This window comes from Pelobates fuscus, chromosome 6, assembly GCF_036172605.1.
Source record: "Pelobates fuscus isolate aPelFus1 chromosome 6, aPelFus1.pri, whole genome shotgun sequence".
Taxonomy (NCBI): domain Eukaryota; kingdom Metazoa; phylum Chordata; class Amphibia; order Anura; family Pelobatidae; genus Pelobates; species Pelobates fuscus.
This window is the reverse complement of record NC_086322.1, coordinates 89,506,919-89,521,929: the sequence shown is the minus strand read 5'-3', so window position 1 is coordinate 89,521,929 and position 15,011 is coordinate 89,506,919. Positions and strand designations below refer to the sequence as shown.

The following is a 15,011-nucleotide window of genomic DNA, read 5'->3' as shown; positions in this document are numbered from 1 at the left end:
CTGGATTGTCCCTTAAACTGTAAAGTATGGTGATTACAATTTTTAGAACAGGTCAAAATCAATTCAACATATGAGGACAGCAAGTTAGGGCATTCATACCCAGTTCCACTAACACTATATGGCACTTTGGCAGGTATGCTTACATGTTTCTTCCGTATTAAGTTAGGGAAATGCACCAAGACCTATATCCAAACATTGCACCTTTTAGTTATGACACTCTCCATACTCCATGTTCAGATCCACCGACTCTTGTGTACATTCTACCATTTCAGCTTGGAAATTAAATAGACTAAATGTTAAACTTAACTGTAAATTTTCCCTTGCAATACCATTTCAAAATAACCATATTTTCAAGATGGGGAATCATCCCTTCCCTTGGCTGTTTGGATGAGAGTGGGACTGGGGTGGTAGGGACTGTGTTGCTAATTTTACAAAACAGATGCTCTCTTACAAACCTCTAAGACAAATTACCAACGCTACACATTTCCTTCTTTAGCTATCTTCAAATCAATTATTTTGTATATTTAATTATCTCTCGACTGGCTGACAGGGACTGGACACACTTTATTGTCACCCTCACATCACCCAACAGATCACTGCCATTTTAGATTAGCCTCCATTGAGCCTGTACAGAAATATTGTTTTCATATGACTCTACCTCATTAGGTCCATCAAAACGGAATATACATTTTTCTGACTTAGATTTACCCAGTATCTTCCCAGCATTCCTGGGGCTTCATAAACTCATACCAATACCCATGTATCACATTAAAGTCTTTGATTATACCGTTCTTCTCCACATAGGATATTTTTTATGATGCCATGCTTTTATCCTGATAAGCAAACATTTCAATAAATGTCTAATTACAAAAAAAATATTTTTTTCTGCATATTACTCACCGAAACACTCACACACACTTGGACTGAGGAGTTCCCTGTATTGCCCAAAATGCGGTGGAAAGGAGTCAGATATATATCATGGTTCTAATGATAGAACCAGGTCTAATTATGATTTTTGGTTCTGTCCAAAGGCGTGTCGGTTTTGAAGAAATTTTTTTAAAAAAACTACTTGACTTCCATTACAAATTTTACAGTCTTTTACCCCTGAGATATCATGATCTTATTATTTATTTTGTGCAAAAGGTGTTATATAGGTTTTTAGGCCTATGTATATAGTGAAGCGCTTACAACAACTTATTTAATACAATACATAGAAAGCATGCAATTCGCTTACCCCTTGTTAGTTACATAAAGGAGTATACGCCAAGGCAATATATGGAAAACACAAAGAGAAAGTATATTGTGCAGATGGCATTTGAATGCACAGGGGAACTGAATGATAAATATAAGCACTCACATAGTTCTGAGCCTGACAATACTGGCTCAGTAAATTACACCTTTGTACTCTTTCGGCAGCATCACACCTTCCCCTGAATGGCAGTGTAGATCTCCATATATGTAGAAAGAAATGAACGGTGAATGAATGGTGTAGCATATATGGAGCTTATTAACTTAATGGTATATTCAAAATTAAGCTCATCTTGAATAGAGCCTTAAAATCCTGGCTGGAGGTTGGAAGGCTTGGTGTCAATTTTTGGGGTGACACAACCCGTTTGGATGGATGCAGAAGCAGCAGAACCAGGCTGGACACAAAAGTAGAACTTTGTATATCAGTAGTGGCCTAAAAACCTATCTAACACTTTTTGCACATTTTATTTAGAACTGTGGGGAGGACGTATTCCCACACGAGCTGCTTTTAATTCACAAGTATTTTAAGTGCTAATTATTAAGTAGTGAGTGTGGAAGGCCGAACAGGAGCTGGAGATTTACGGCTGTTTATTTAAATGAGGCTTTGTCATCTTTATTTTCTTGCTAGGTACGCAATATAATTAGCAAGCATTGTCAATTTGTCAATTGTTATTGAAAGCGTCAATAAAAGAATTCGCCATAAACTAGGACAATGCAGCGACTAATCTTAACGTTCAGCAAATCTAGTCCTGTTAAATATTTCTAATAATAATATTTTTACCTTGATTTATTGATAGCATAGCTATATTCAAAGGGATGCACTTTGCAAACTGCTTTTTATTTGGAGTAACAAGGATATATATCCAGTAAACCAAAATTCAAACTGGATCTAACTTACTACCTGTTCGAATGCACTGATGTTATAACAAGTTAATCATTTACTTTTACAAATATGACATCAGATTAATTGTTCATTTGCTTTCTAGAGTACATAGTGATATCTAGGGCACTAGAATGACGCTGCCTGCATTCTTTTCGAAGGTTGAATATTTTTTCCCCGGGAAACAAATACAAAAATATTTCATATATCCTCTGCAAATATTTGAAATGTAACTGTGCTGTGTTATCACTATCTATGAGCCTTATTCACTCCAAATTCTTTCTTGCGTGTCCTTTACTCATTTAGCTGAACAGATTTTGATACATTTTCATTCCACGGATAATGGGCTGTTTCTGCATTTTCAGGTCAGCCGTCCACATCCAGGTGATGCTTCGCTATTGATCCTGTTTGTGATTGGTGGAGTCACGGTATCCGAAGTGCGAATGGTAAAAGATCTTGTGTCATCACTCAAGCCCGGTGTTCAGGTATTGTGTAATAACCAATAGGTAGATGAATTAATATTGTGGACCCATATTAGATTTTATGGGGTTTTGCACCATGAGATTTTGTGAATGTCTCCTATTTATCCCAGTGTGCCCTATGTATCACAGTGTCTCAGTGTCCTTGGTGTCTCTCAGTGTCCTTAGTGTCTCAGTGTCCCCTAGTCTCACAGAGTCCCCTAGTCTCACAGTGTCCCCAAGTGTCTCGGTGTCCCCTAGTATAAAACAAAAACATCTCAGGCACTCACTATGATAGATTTAAGCAGGTTTATTGGACACCGCAACGTTTATGATTACAAGGTGTCTCATATGATATAGAGTCACCTTGACACCTGCAGTCTGTATGTGACTGAAGGTTAAACATACATAATAGATAAACCTTAAAATACAATGATAACACAAAAGGCCATTGGATAGCTAAAGAATAATTTCCATTGTAAAAGGGATCAAAGGTCATAAAACTCTTTTCAATAAAGCCATAGATGGTAATTTACAAGGCAACGGTTTTCTTACAGACCAACAAACACTGAGTTATAGAAAACAGCGCGTATCTGGGAGAACACAATTTTTGGCCTATATTGTATAAGCATCCAAAGGCTTCAATGATGTAGAATCTGTAAGGAATGATCTGAAATGTGTTTTGAGACGGGATTAACATTCTACAATCTATTTTTGTTCCCACCTGAGGACATAGTTTTAAATGTATCCATTTATCATATTTTTAGAAATGTTACATGACAGACACTGTATAATCCTTTTAACCAGATTAACGAGAGCGATGCTCCGGTGCTATTCAGGGAGTGTCTGTAGCATTAAATGGATTATCACCTTGAAGAATTTTTACAGAATTCCCTATTAATGCTTTGTGATAACATGTGCATATCTTTAAAAGCCCAAATTGTGTAGCTTCCGGAGAATAAAAATAGATTTACTTTGCTGCTCTTTAATCCCTGCCATTTAGTGTTCTAAGTAAGTGTCAACCACTAACACTTTCACACCACCTCTCATTACAAGGGGCACCCCAATATGGGGAGTCGTACTTTTAGTGCAATCACTTTGCTTAGACTTCTAGTCTTTCTCTCCTTTGATCACGGACTAGTGGGATTAGCTAGTAGTTCCTGATCTACATTACGATGTGCGTGCTACTTATAGAGAGCTGATAGTACTGCCATTAACGTAGTGTTTTCTTTTTTTTTTTTTTTCTTGATATCAGGTTTTATTTTAATGCAAAGAGCTTTTTCGAGACTTGCACAGAACTAGGAGTTATGTTTTAGCCCTGGTATTAATCATGCATCTTATGTTATAGATTAATCATCCTACATAAGTCTGCAACCACTGAATGGAATTAGGGAAACTGAGCCAAAAAAAATAGTATGTCCTGGGACATACAGAAAATAGAAACATGTTTTCAGTTTAATCCCCTTCTGTTCTGAGCCATTCTGTACGTTGGAGCATATAGAGAATATAAGATGAAAATATATCAACAAGCATTTTCTTCATGTCCTCATTAAAATCATAGTTTATAGTCCTTTTTTTTTTTTTTTTGTCCTTTCATCCCCCTCCTCCCCCTGACCCCCCACCGATCCATAAAAAAATAGCATTGAGCATGTTCTGTAAAAATATATACAGGTATTCCCTAAACTCCAAATTTTCCGACTGGAAAAACTGAAGAAAACATTACCAAGTTGTGACTATGTCTGAGTTCAAGAACTTTTCCAGACCAGCTATTTTTGCCTCAGTTTTTACATTTGGATTTAATTTGCAAACTTTCGCAATTTAGTGAAAAACCCAATCTCATGCACATGAGGAAGACTTCCAAGTCAAAGCATGTTTTGGTGGGCCAGTGGTAAGAGGACAATTGAGATTGGCAAGAAAAATGTTTTAGAAAGACAAAAATGAACTACTTTTTTAACATTCTACCTATTCAATGACGGTACAAAAATGCACAAAGAAAGCAAGCTGCTTTTAGATTTCACTATTAAACTTCCTAAAATACATCACTTATGTGGTAACGTTAGACTGTATGCTCTGTGTACTCTATTTGGAAAGAGAGAACAAGTAATCATGTAACAGTAACCTGACATATATGCATGCAAAGTCATTACTGTGTTCAACAGTTAGTATAACATGGCGGGCATTGTTTAGCTGTACTCTAGTCTAGAGCAAACCCTATTTTTCAAATGACAAGATTGAACCTTGAGTGATTTACTTACACTTCTCCCTTCCGTAGCTGCCTGTCAGAAACAAGATCTTCACAAAATTAATAAATCCAAGCGCTCTAAAAAGCACTGTGGCCATATAAGAAAGGCTGTTGATGAATTTCTAGATGGCCATTTTCTTACTTATTGAGCCACAGGGACGCACAGCTATTTGTAGACATGAATACTGCAATTTCCGAATTATAAAAATAAAAAAAATAAGGGATTCAGGATATTCTTATATACTTGAGCTGGCAACTAGAGAATATTAAAAAAACTATAGGTAATCTAATTCAATTTTGCAGATGAATAGTGTACCTTGGGAAGTATAAGACAAAAAAAACCCCACAAACTAGCCTTAAAGCTCAGCAGAAAAAAAATGTATTCTCCCTTACACCAGCTTGTGCATGTCTCCATTGTTCTCTCCTCCAAAGCATGTTCATTCTCACATTGCCCATCAATCAGAGCAGGATTAAGCATAAGGCGACCTTAGGTGGCCACCCAGGGCCCAAGAGTTAGGTGCCCCATCCAGCATGTGCAACAATGTTATATTCCTCTACTCTTTTAGCCACAACCTTTTCACGTCCCTTTATCTTTCACTTACAGCGTGGAAATGTTCCTATTCTCTTGCAGCCTGTTAATGTTTGTATTTGTTCCCACTGACAGTCAATGAATGCAGTCCCACAGCACTTAAATCTCAGCCCAGCCATCCACTCCATTTCCTTGCGCTGACATTTAAAAAAGGGGAGGTAGTCTGCCAAAATACAAGCTGGCTGCCCCTGTGAACCGAGCTAATCCGGAGACTGTGGCAGCTAAACGTAAACATATCTTTCTAATTAATAGTGCTGTCGATGCACATTTGAGTGTCTGGCCCTATGCTATAAATGTATAAGTGTAAAGCTTAAGTTCACACAATGTTGTATATGAAATAAAAGTGAAAGTTTATAAATTTCAAATGCACAGCTTATTGAAAATGGTAGCAAACACCTGAAGTTGTGTGCTTCAAATGGACTGAAAATATTACATCATAAACGTCATCCCATTCTGTTTTGGTTGACAAGAATTGTGTGAGAGGGCTAGAAGGGGCCCCAGTCCAAAGTTGAAAAACTTATGTGAAAGTTCACTTTCCTATTTGCTGACCTGCAGCAGAGGGGCATAACTGTAGGCGCTACTAGATTTGCATTCTGTTTTTTTCTCTCAAAAAGCAAAACAGTTTGACATAAAACTGGGTGGACAGCACCAACAAAGTCTTTGAACCAAAATCACTGTGATGATCTATGATGTTTTTGGTGTTTACGGGTTTCCCTTTAATGCTGTATAAAATATTGTCATAAGTTTGTGTGTTATACTTACCGTGCACATGGATAAAACTTCCTATATCATTTTTTTTTTTAGCTTTTAGATAGCTTTATTTTAGAACAATAGGATTTTCACAATATTTAATGTATGTGGGCATTATGCTAAACTGTAGACATTATTTTCGCATTCTCTTGCAATATTTATAAGGTTGTACTGTCCGTAATGACTTCAAGGTCCTTACAAATACCTATAAGCAAGGTATTTGACCATTTGTATTTATCTATTGTATGTGAGAACAAATGCATTTTTGCTTTATTACTAACATTTTACAAAAAAAAGTTGTTGTATAACTTCATATATTTTGGCTAATTTTCGTTAGAGTTTTAGCTTGCATGCAATATATAGGGTTAAAAATCTTATTTTTCCTGGTCAATTTAGCAGTCAGTTGAGCATTGTGCTTCTTTAATAGCATTGTTAAGTGAGAGACCCCTTTCTCATCCTCCCAATTCCAAACAAATTTCTTTCCCCATTTGACTTCTCATTCATCGCTTTCAAATAGAGCCGCAGAAATGCATTTGCCGACTTGATCTGTAATTCAGTTGTCACCTGCTGATGGATAGGTTGATGCAGCCTCCCGGTGGTACCGCGATAATGGTCAAAAGTTCAGCACAGAATTAATAAAAACAAAAAATGTTTAGAAAGTACATGCTAACTATATAAAACATATTGCAGCAGATTTTTATGGCCATTGTGCAAAAAGAAAATATAACACAAATAAAAATTACCACCGTATTGCTAGACAGGCAGTTTAGGACGTCAGCAAATCTTGAAAATAAGAAATGTCAGGTTTTTTAGAACTCTTTTATTTACTTTTTATAAGATCAAAGAAAGCAAAAACACACTTCAGAATATATTTTACATGTGTCTGTTTCTTAAAGAATCTCTTTAGGGTGCATTATGTAGATAGAAATAGATGCAGAAGTACAAGTAAAATTAGGATTCCATGCTGCTAATATAGAGGCTAGCTTCAGCAGAGAGCTTTCCTAGATGAGGAAGAGGCTCAACCAATCTAGAGTCTCATTCTGTTCTAGAATTTGATCTTACCCAATGTACTCTTGTGGTGTAAAGATTTATGGGATATGTATTTCAGCCCCATTGTTATGCTCTTTGCACAGCTTGGATAGATTTTGGATGTCAGAGAAGAGTGTAAAACGTCTTCATCTGTTACTGTCAGGGTACCTGCGGTCTCTACCTCCGAAAGAGGTAGAGACTTAGCTGTTCCTCCATCCAGACGGCCTGATGGCTCCCTTCCCCACGGACTATCCGGTCAGGCAAGGCCGGCCGCGAGGGAGTGACTGCCTTTTACAGCATCTAGGCAGGAAGTTGTCATCAGGAAATTCCTCCGGAACGACTTGTCACTCAATTGCTGCAGGACCAATCAGGACGCCTCGGAGGCGTGTTTACTGCTCTGAACAGGGTATTTAACAGAGCTTCGTTCATTAGCTCATTGCCCTGTCGTGGTTCTAGCTTGTTCTAGTCACTCAGTGCTTGTGTATTCTATTATCCCTTTTATGTTTTGACCCGGCTTGTTTACCTTACTCTGCTTATCTCTGTTACCCTTGATTCGGCTTGTCTCTCGCTTACCTGTCTTCTGTTACCCTCGACCTCGGCTTGTCTTTGACCATTCTATACTGTACCACTTACGTTAGTCCGGCCATTCTAAGGTCCGGTATACGTATCTGGCTACTGTTTGTACTCTGCGTGTTGGATCCCTGTCCCGATCCTGACATTACGACAGGGCCAATGGATCCTGCAAGTACAAACAGTCAGCTTGCTTCTCCTGATCCTAGGTTTGAAGCCATGGATCACAGAATGGATCAGATGGCGCTATTATCTCGTGCCAATAACCCACCAGAGGAGATACGTAATACCCCTGTTTCTCCTGTCGGTTCAGGTCTAGAGGTAGCCACAGTGGGTGCTTCTTCTCGCATTACCCCCCCAGTACGCTATGGTGGGGCTCCTGAGAGGTGTCGTGGTTTCTTAAACCAAATTAGTATCCATTTTGAATTGCAACCTCGCTCTTATCCTACAGATAGGGCAAAGGTAGGATTTATTATCACCCTACTTATTGAGAAAGCTCTGAGATGGGCCAACCCATTATGGGAGAACGATAACCCATTAGTTTATAACTATAACGCCTTTGTAGCTGCTTTTAGAAGAACATTTGACCCTCCAGGTAGAAAGGTTAATGCAGCCAGATTACTGTTGCGTCTGAAACAGGAGAACTGAACACTGGTGGATTATGCACTAGAGTTCAGGTCTCTGGCGTCAGAGGTCAAGTGGAATGAGCAGGCGTATATGGATGTATTTTTGAATGGCTTATCTGAAGTAATCCTTGATGAGGTTGCTACCAGAGAACTCCCTGAGAATTTAGAGGATTTAATTTCGTTCATCTCTCGTATAGATGAACGTTTAAGAGAGAGACAGAACACTCGAGAGAGGAACCGGAGACCTTCTTTTAGGTTAGCCCCCGCTTTTCCAAGTCCTGACTCCACGGTATCTTTGCTTCCTGAACCTATGCAGATAGGGTATACCCGCCTCTCTGAGGAGGAAAGACAGTACAGGAGAAGAGAGGGTTTGTGTATGTATTGTGGAGCTAAGGGTCATTTACTCTCAAACTGTTCTAACCGCCCGGGAAACGCTCGCACCTAAGTCTCTCTAGAGGACAGGCCTTGGGTGTTTTTATTTTGTCCTCTACTCCCAATTATAAAGATCACAGGCTTCTGCTACCAGTTTCCTTAACTTGCGGGAGGGAAGTAGTAAGGGCTATGGCTTTGATAGATTCCGGTGCTGCTGAGAATTTTATCGACCAAGCCTTTGCTAGTAAAAACAATTTCCCATCCCAGCTAAGGGAGACACCCTTGGCCGTTGAGGCCATAGATGGTAGACCACTACTAGACCCTGTTATCTTTCGTGAGACCATACCCATTGAGTTAAATGTTGGTATCCTACACGTGGAGAATTTATCTCTTCTGCTCATTTCGTCTCCTTCCGTTCCCATAGTTCTGGGGTACCCATGGTTGAAAGAACATAACCCTATTATTGATTGGGAGTTAGGGGAGATACTCTTGTGGGGCCAGGGCTGCCAGGATCGGTGTTTGTGCAAGGTTTCTCCATTAGCTAATATTAACATACAGGAGAATCCTACTCAGTCCACAGAAAGACAAATACCAGACCTTTACCTAGACTTAAGGGCAGTGTTTGACAAGAAGAATGCCGATTCTTTGCCGCCACACAGGTCATTTGACTGTAAAATTAAGCTTTTACCCGGGACTATGCCTCCGAGGGGCCATGTATATCCTTTGTCTGTTCAGGAAAAGTCGGTTCTAGAGGAGTATATTCAGGAGAATTTAGAAAAGGGATTCATCAGGAGGTCTTCTTCTCCAGCCGGGGCGGGGTTCTTTTTCATTAAGAAGAAGGATGGCACGCTGAGACCTTATATCGATTACCGAGGCTTGAATAAAATAACGGTCAGAAACGCCTATCCCATCCCACTGATTACCGAGTTATTTGATCGTCTTAAGGGCTCCAAAATCTTCACCAAGTTAGATCTCAGAGGGGCTTACAATTTGGTGAGAATCCAGCAAGGTCACGAGTGGATGACGGCATTCAATACCCGGTATGGCCATTACGAATACACTGTTATGCCATTTGGACTATGCAATGCTCCTGCAGTATTTCAAGAGTTGATTAATGAGGTACTTAGGGAGTTTCAGCATGATTGTGTTATTGTTTACCTGGACGACATACTAATACACTCTAAGGAGATTGAGACTCACCATAGACAGGTCAGAAAGGTGTTACACAAACTTCTGCAACATGGTCTATACTGCAAATTGGAGAAGTGCAGTTTTGATCAGTCTCAGGTAGACTTTCTTGGGTATGTGATTTCTGGGGAAGGTTTTAAAATGGATCCTGGTAAACTCCAATCTATTTTAGACTGGCCTTTGCCCAAAGGACTCAAGGCTATCCAAAGGTTTATTGGTTTTTCCAACTACTATAGGCGCTTCATTAAGGGTTACTCCTCTATCATTGCGCCTATTACCAATATGACCAAACAAGGGGCTGATACTAAGTTCTGGTCTGAGGAAGCTCTTGGTGCTTTTAAGACTCTCAAGGAACTTTTTGCCTCAGCTCCCATTCTAGTTCATCCTGATACGACTCTGCCTTTCTTGCTCAAGGTCGATGCTTCTGAGACAGGAGTTGGGGCTGTTCTGTCTCAAAGGTTAGGGGTGGATAAACCGTTACACCCTTGTGGTTTCTTCTCTAAAAAAATTTCTGGGCCTGAGAGCAGATATGACATCGGGGAGAGGGAACTGTTAGCGGTCATTAAGGCTTTAAAGGAGTGGAGACATTTACTGGAAGGGACACTACACCCTGTTACTATCCTAACGGATCATAAGAACTTGTCTTATATTGGGGAGGCTAAGCGCTTGTCCGCCAGGCATGCTCGCTGGGCTTTGTTCCTCACTCACTTTCATTATGTACTTACGTATAGACCTGGTTCTAAGAACTCTAAAGCCGATGCTTTGTCTCGTCAATATGAACCATCCACTATAACTGAACCACTTCTGTCCTCCATAGTTCCTAAGGGGAATATCATTGCGAACACGAATCTCAGGATTCACTCTCCATTGCTTTCTGAGATCATGAAGTTTCAGCATTTGGCACCCAAACAGACTCCTGGGGATCGACACTTCGTTCCTGCCGCTCTCCAACTGGAGGTGCTACGCTGTCTCCATAACAGCAAGGTGGCTGGGCATCCTGGCATCCGCAAGACTTATGCGCTGGTCTCTAAAGATTTTTGGTGGCCTGACTTACGCAAGGATATTAAAGAATTCATCGGGGCATGTGAAGTTTGTACCAAGACCAAGCTACCCCATTCGCTTCCATGCGGATTTCTGCACCCTTTAGAGGTTCCTGAAAAGCCTTGGTCCTGTCTGGCAATGGACTTCATTGTTGATTTGCCTATCTCTAAAAAGCAGACTGTCATCCTCACTGTGGTAGACAGATTTACTAAAATGGCTCACTTCATTCCCTTACCTAAACTCCCATCTTCGCCCGAATTAGCGGAGATATTCGCCAGGGAGATTTTCCGGTTGCATGGGATACCTTCCCAAATTGTCTCTGACAGAGGCTCCCAATTTGTTTCCCGTTTTTGGAGATCATTCTGTTCCCAACTAGGCATCAAATTGAATTTATCCTCTGCCTATCATCCTCAGTCCAACGGAGCTGCTGAACGCACTAACCAAAAAGTTGAACAATATTTACGTTGTTTTGTTTCAGAACACCAGGACGATTGGGTCGGTTTGATTCCTTGGGCGGAGTTTGCACATAACAATCTCATTTGTGATTCTACGCATTCTAGCCCTTTTTTCTTGAATTATGGCTTTCATCCTTCCATCCTTCCTTCGGAGTCTTCTTCTCAAGGGATACCGCGGTGGATGTTCATGTTGCCAATTTAAGAGAGTTGTGGGATCAAACTCGACAAATCCTTCTGCACAATTCTACGCTGGTTAAAAAACACGCTGACAAACGTAGAAGGGCAGCACCGGTGTTTATTCCAGGCGATAGAGTATGGTTAAGTACTAGAAACATTCGGTTAAAAGTGCCGTCCATGAAGTTTGCTCCTCGATATATTGGACCTTACAGGGTACTGTCTCAAATTAACCCAGTTGCGTATCGTTTAGCGTTGCCTAATGCCTTACGCATTCCTAATTCATTTCATGTTTCCTTGCTAAAACCATTGATATGTAACAGGTTCTCCTCCACGATCGCCCCTCCCCGCTCAGTTCAGGTGGAGGGTCAGGAGGAGTATGAGGTCAATTCCATCGTTGATTCTCGAATCTCCCGGGGGAAGCTGCAATATCTGGTCGATTGGAAGGGTTATGGTCCTGAGGAGAGAAGTTGGGTACCTCAGGAGGAGGTGCATGCTCCCCGTCTCCGCAGTGCGTTTCACTCTCGATTCCCTTCTCGCCCTGGTGTATTCCGCCCGGTGGGCGTATCTGAGAGGGGGGGTACTGTCAGGGTACCTGCGGTCTCTACCTCCGAAAGAGGTAGAGACTTAGCTGTTCCTCCATCCAGACGGCCTGATGGCTCCCTTCCCCACGGTCTATCCGGTCAGGCAAGGCCGGCCGCGAGGGAGTGACTGCCTTTTACAGCATCTAGGCAGGAAGTTGTCATCAGGAAATTCCTCCGGAACGACCTGTCACTCAATTGCTGCAGGACCAATCAGGACGCCTCGGAGGCGTGTTTACTGCTCTGAACAGGGTATTTAACAGAGCTTCGTTCATTAGCTCATTGCCCTGTCGTGGTTCTAGCTTGTTCTAGTCACTCAGTGCTTGTGTATTCTATTATCCCTTTTGGTTTTGACCCGGCTTGTTTACCTTACTCTGCTTATCTCTGTTACCCTTGATTCGGCTTGTCTCTCGCTTACCTGTCTTCTGTTACCCTCGACCTCGGCTTGTCTTTGACCATTCTATACTGTACTACTTACGTTAGTCCGGCCATTCTAAGGTCCGGTATACGTATCTGGCTACTGTTTGTACTCTGCGTGTTGGATCCCTGTCCCGATCCTGACAGTTACACCACTATGTACAAAATATTCAGTGTATGGGCAACCATCAGTAATGTTTGTCAGAGCTTCGTACAATGTATTCATGACCGGTAGGATATATTAAAACTTTGTACAATATATTTAGTACCAGTTTGTTGTGTTAGAGATGTGTGCAGTTTATTCAGTGTCAATGAGGAGTGTTAAAGGGAAGCTATAGGCTAGGAATACAAAATTGTGTTCCTGGTCTATAGTGCCCCCATCCCGCATTGCAGACCGTCAGAAAAGATTAAAAAAACCTCAGCTGTGCCTATAGTGTCCCTTTAAAGCAGTGTGTAATTTCAGTACAGCATATTAATGGGACACTAAAGTCTGCTGTACTATAGTTCTGGTGTCTAAATCACCAGAACTATAGTACAACAGACTTTAGTGTTCTTTTAATAGGCAGTGTTTACATTACTGCCTAGTAACATCTCTAGTGGCAGTCACTCAGGCAGCCACTAGAGGCGCATCCTGGGTCAGTGCTGCACAGTGTGTAGTACTGACGTTCAGTGTCTCCACACTTTGCATGGAGACACTGAGCACTCCCCATAGAGATACATTGATTCACTGCATCACTACGAGGAGATGCTGATTGGTACACTACAGCGTTTTGCCTGGCATGCCTAATAGCCTCACAATGCTTTGCTCTGGGAAATCATCAGGTTTGCTGAGATCGTCAAATTTGATTACGGCCTCGGGATGGAGCCAGCTTCAGTAAGACCAGCGCAATGCTGGAAAAAGATTAGTTTGAACACTTTTTTTAAAGTGAAGAGAGGGGGCCAGGACCTGACCTGTTGTTTTATCACTGTAGTGTCAGGAATACATGTTTGTGTTCCTGACACTATAGTGTTCATTTAATTGCGAGTAAGGTGTTGTTAAGCTGTGTACAGCATATTAAATGCGAGTAAGGTGTGTTCAAGCTGTGTACAGCATATTAAATGCGAGTAAGGTGTGTTCAAGCTGCGTACAGTACATTGAGTTATTCAGTAGTATTCAGAGACTGAGAAGCCCAGATGGAAGGCTGATTCCCATATCACCTGTCACAACCCATTTATCACACATGCCCTCAGGTAACTAGTCTTCAAGTAAAAACACAAGAGTAATTTGTTCTCTGATTATTATTTTTTCTTCTCATTTTAGGTGGTTGTTCTGTCCACAAAACTATTGAGGCCTCTTGACATTCCTGAATTGCTGCTTGCAACAGACCGTCTGCATCCAGACACTGTCATTTGATTGTTTATCTTCCAGCATATGAGTGATGTCCCCGAGCTTAAAAAAATAACATCACTTAAAATTAGGCTTCTTATTGTCTATTGGCCAAATCATAGTTCCACGACCTTAACAATTTAAACTGAAGTTTATTTTTTAATGTGTTCTCCGAATTACCAAGAGAAGCAGTGGTTATGAAGAAGTGCTTTTTTTGGATTCCTGCTCTGACATAGCCCATCATTCATGTGCTCGGTCTAATGATAGTTATTCTTCAACAGTGAAGTGGGTTCGATCGTCCAAAATGCTTTAACATGTTACTCATTACCTGCTCTGCACTGATGTCAGAAGTTCTAATCATTAAAAAGAAAATCTTGTGTAATTACTGTTGGCTTGTTTTTATTCTAGTATGTATGTTCATCCATAAGTGGATTCATTATATTACCTAATAAGGTGTTCTTGTATATGCTGACAGGGAACAATGTGGGTATGTTTAGGGTGTGAGGAACTGGAAATGGTTACACCGTTTGCCTGGAGCAATGCAGATAGAATGTTTTCACTGTCATATCCCACATACTTTTAAATATATACTGTCTTTAATATTGAATATTAGTTTGAAATTATATAGTATGCAGCATATATTAATATACTAAAGTGACTAATGAATGGCGATCCACTCAATTAAAGGTCATAAATCTGTTGGTTCTCCTCAAACTCTACATCTTTTGACAAAGTTGACCACTACTCATTCAAACCTCCACAACTTTGGTGTCCACAACTCTGTACTTTGCTGGTTTTCATCCAACCTAGACCAATGCTTATTTAGTGTCTCCATCTCTGGCACCACCTCATCTACGCTACCAGTCTCATCTGGAGTCCCTTAATGCTCATTTCTTTGACCCCTTCTGTTCCATACTTACTTTGCCCTCCATTGGCAACCATATTAGTTCCTTTTCCTTACGCTAGTATCTGTATGCTGACGACACTTTCAGATTTACCTCTTTTCCCCGTTCTCTGTCCTGCAA

The 15,011-nt window shown here is 40.7% G+C and overlaps 1 protein-coding gene across 1 annotated transcript in view; it reads left to right on the top strand.

Moving 5' to 3' along the window:
• SCFD2 (sec1 family domain containing 2) overlaps positions 1-14,368 on the top strand; it is a 483,891-nt gene extending 469,523 nt beyond the window's left edge. Inside the window, exons 8-9 of the mRNA XM_063458012.1 lie at positions 2,494-2,613; positions 13,921-14,368. Coding sequence (XP_063314082.1) covers positions 2,494-2,613; positions 13,921-14,013 — 213 coding nt within the window. The 3' untranslated portion in view covers positions 14,014-14,368. The remainder of the gene's footprint in view (positions 1-2,493; positions 2,614-13,920) is intronic.
• Positions 14,369-15,011: the final 643 nt, after the last annotated feature.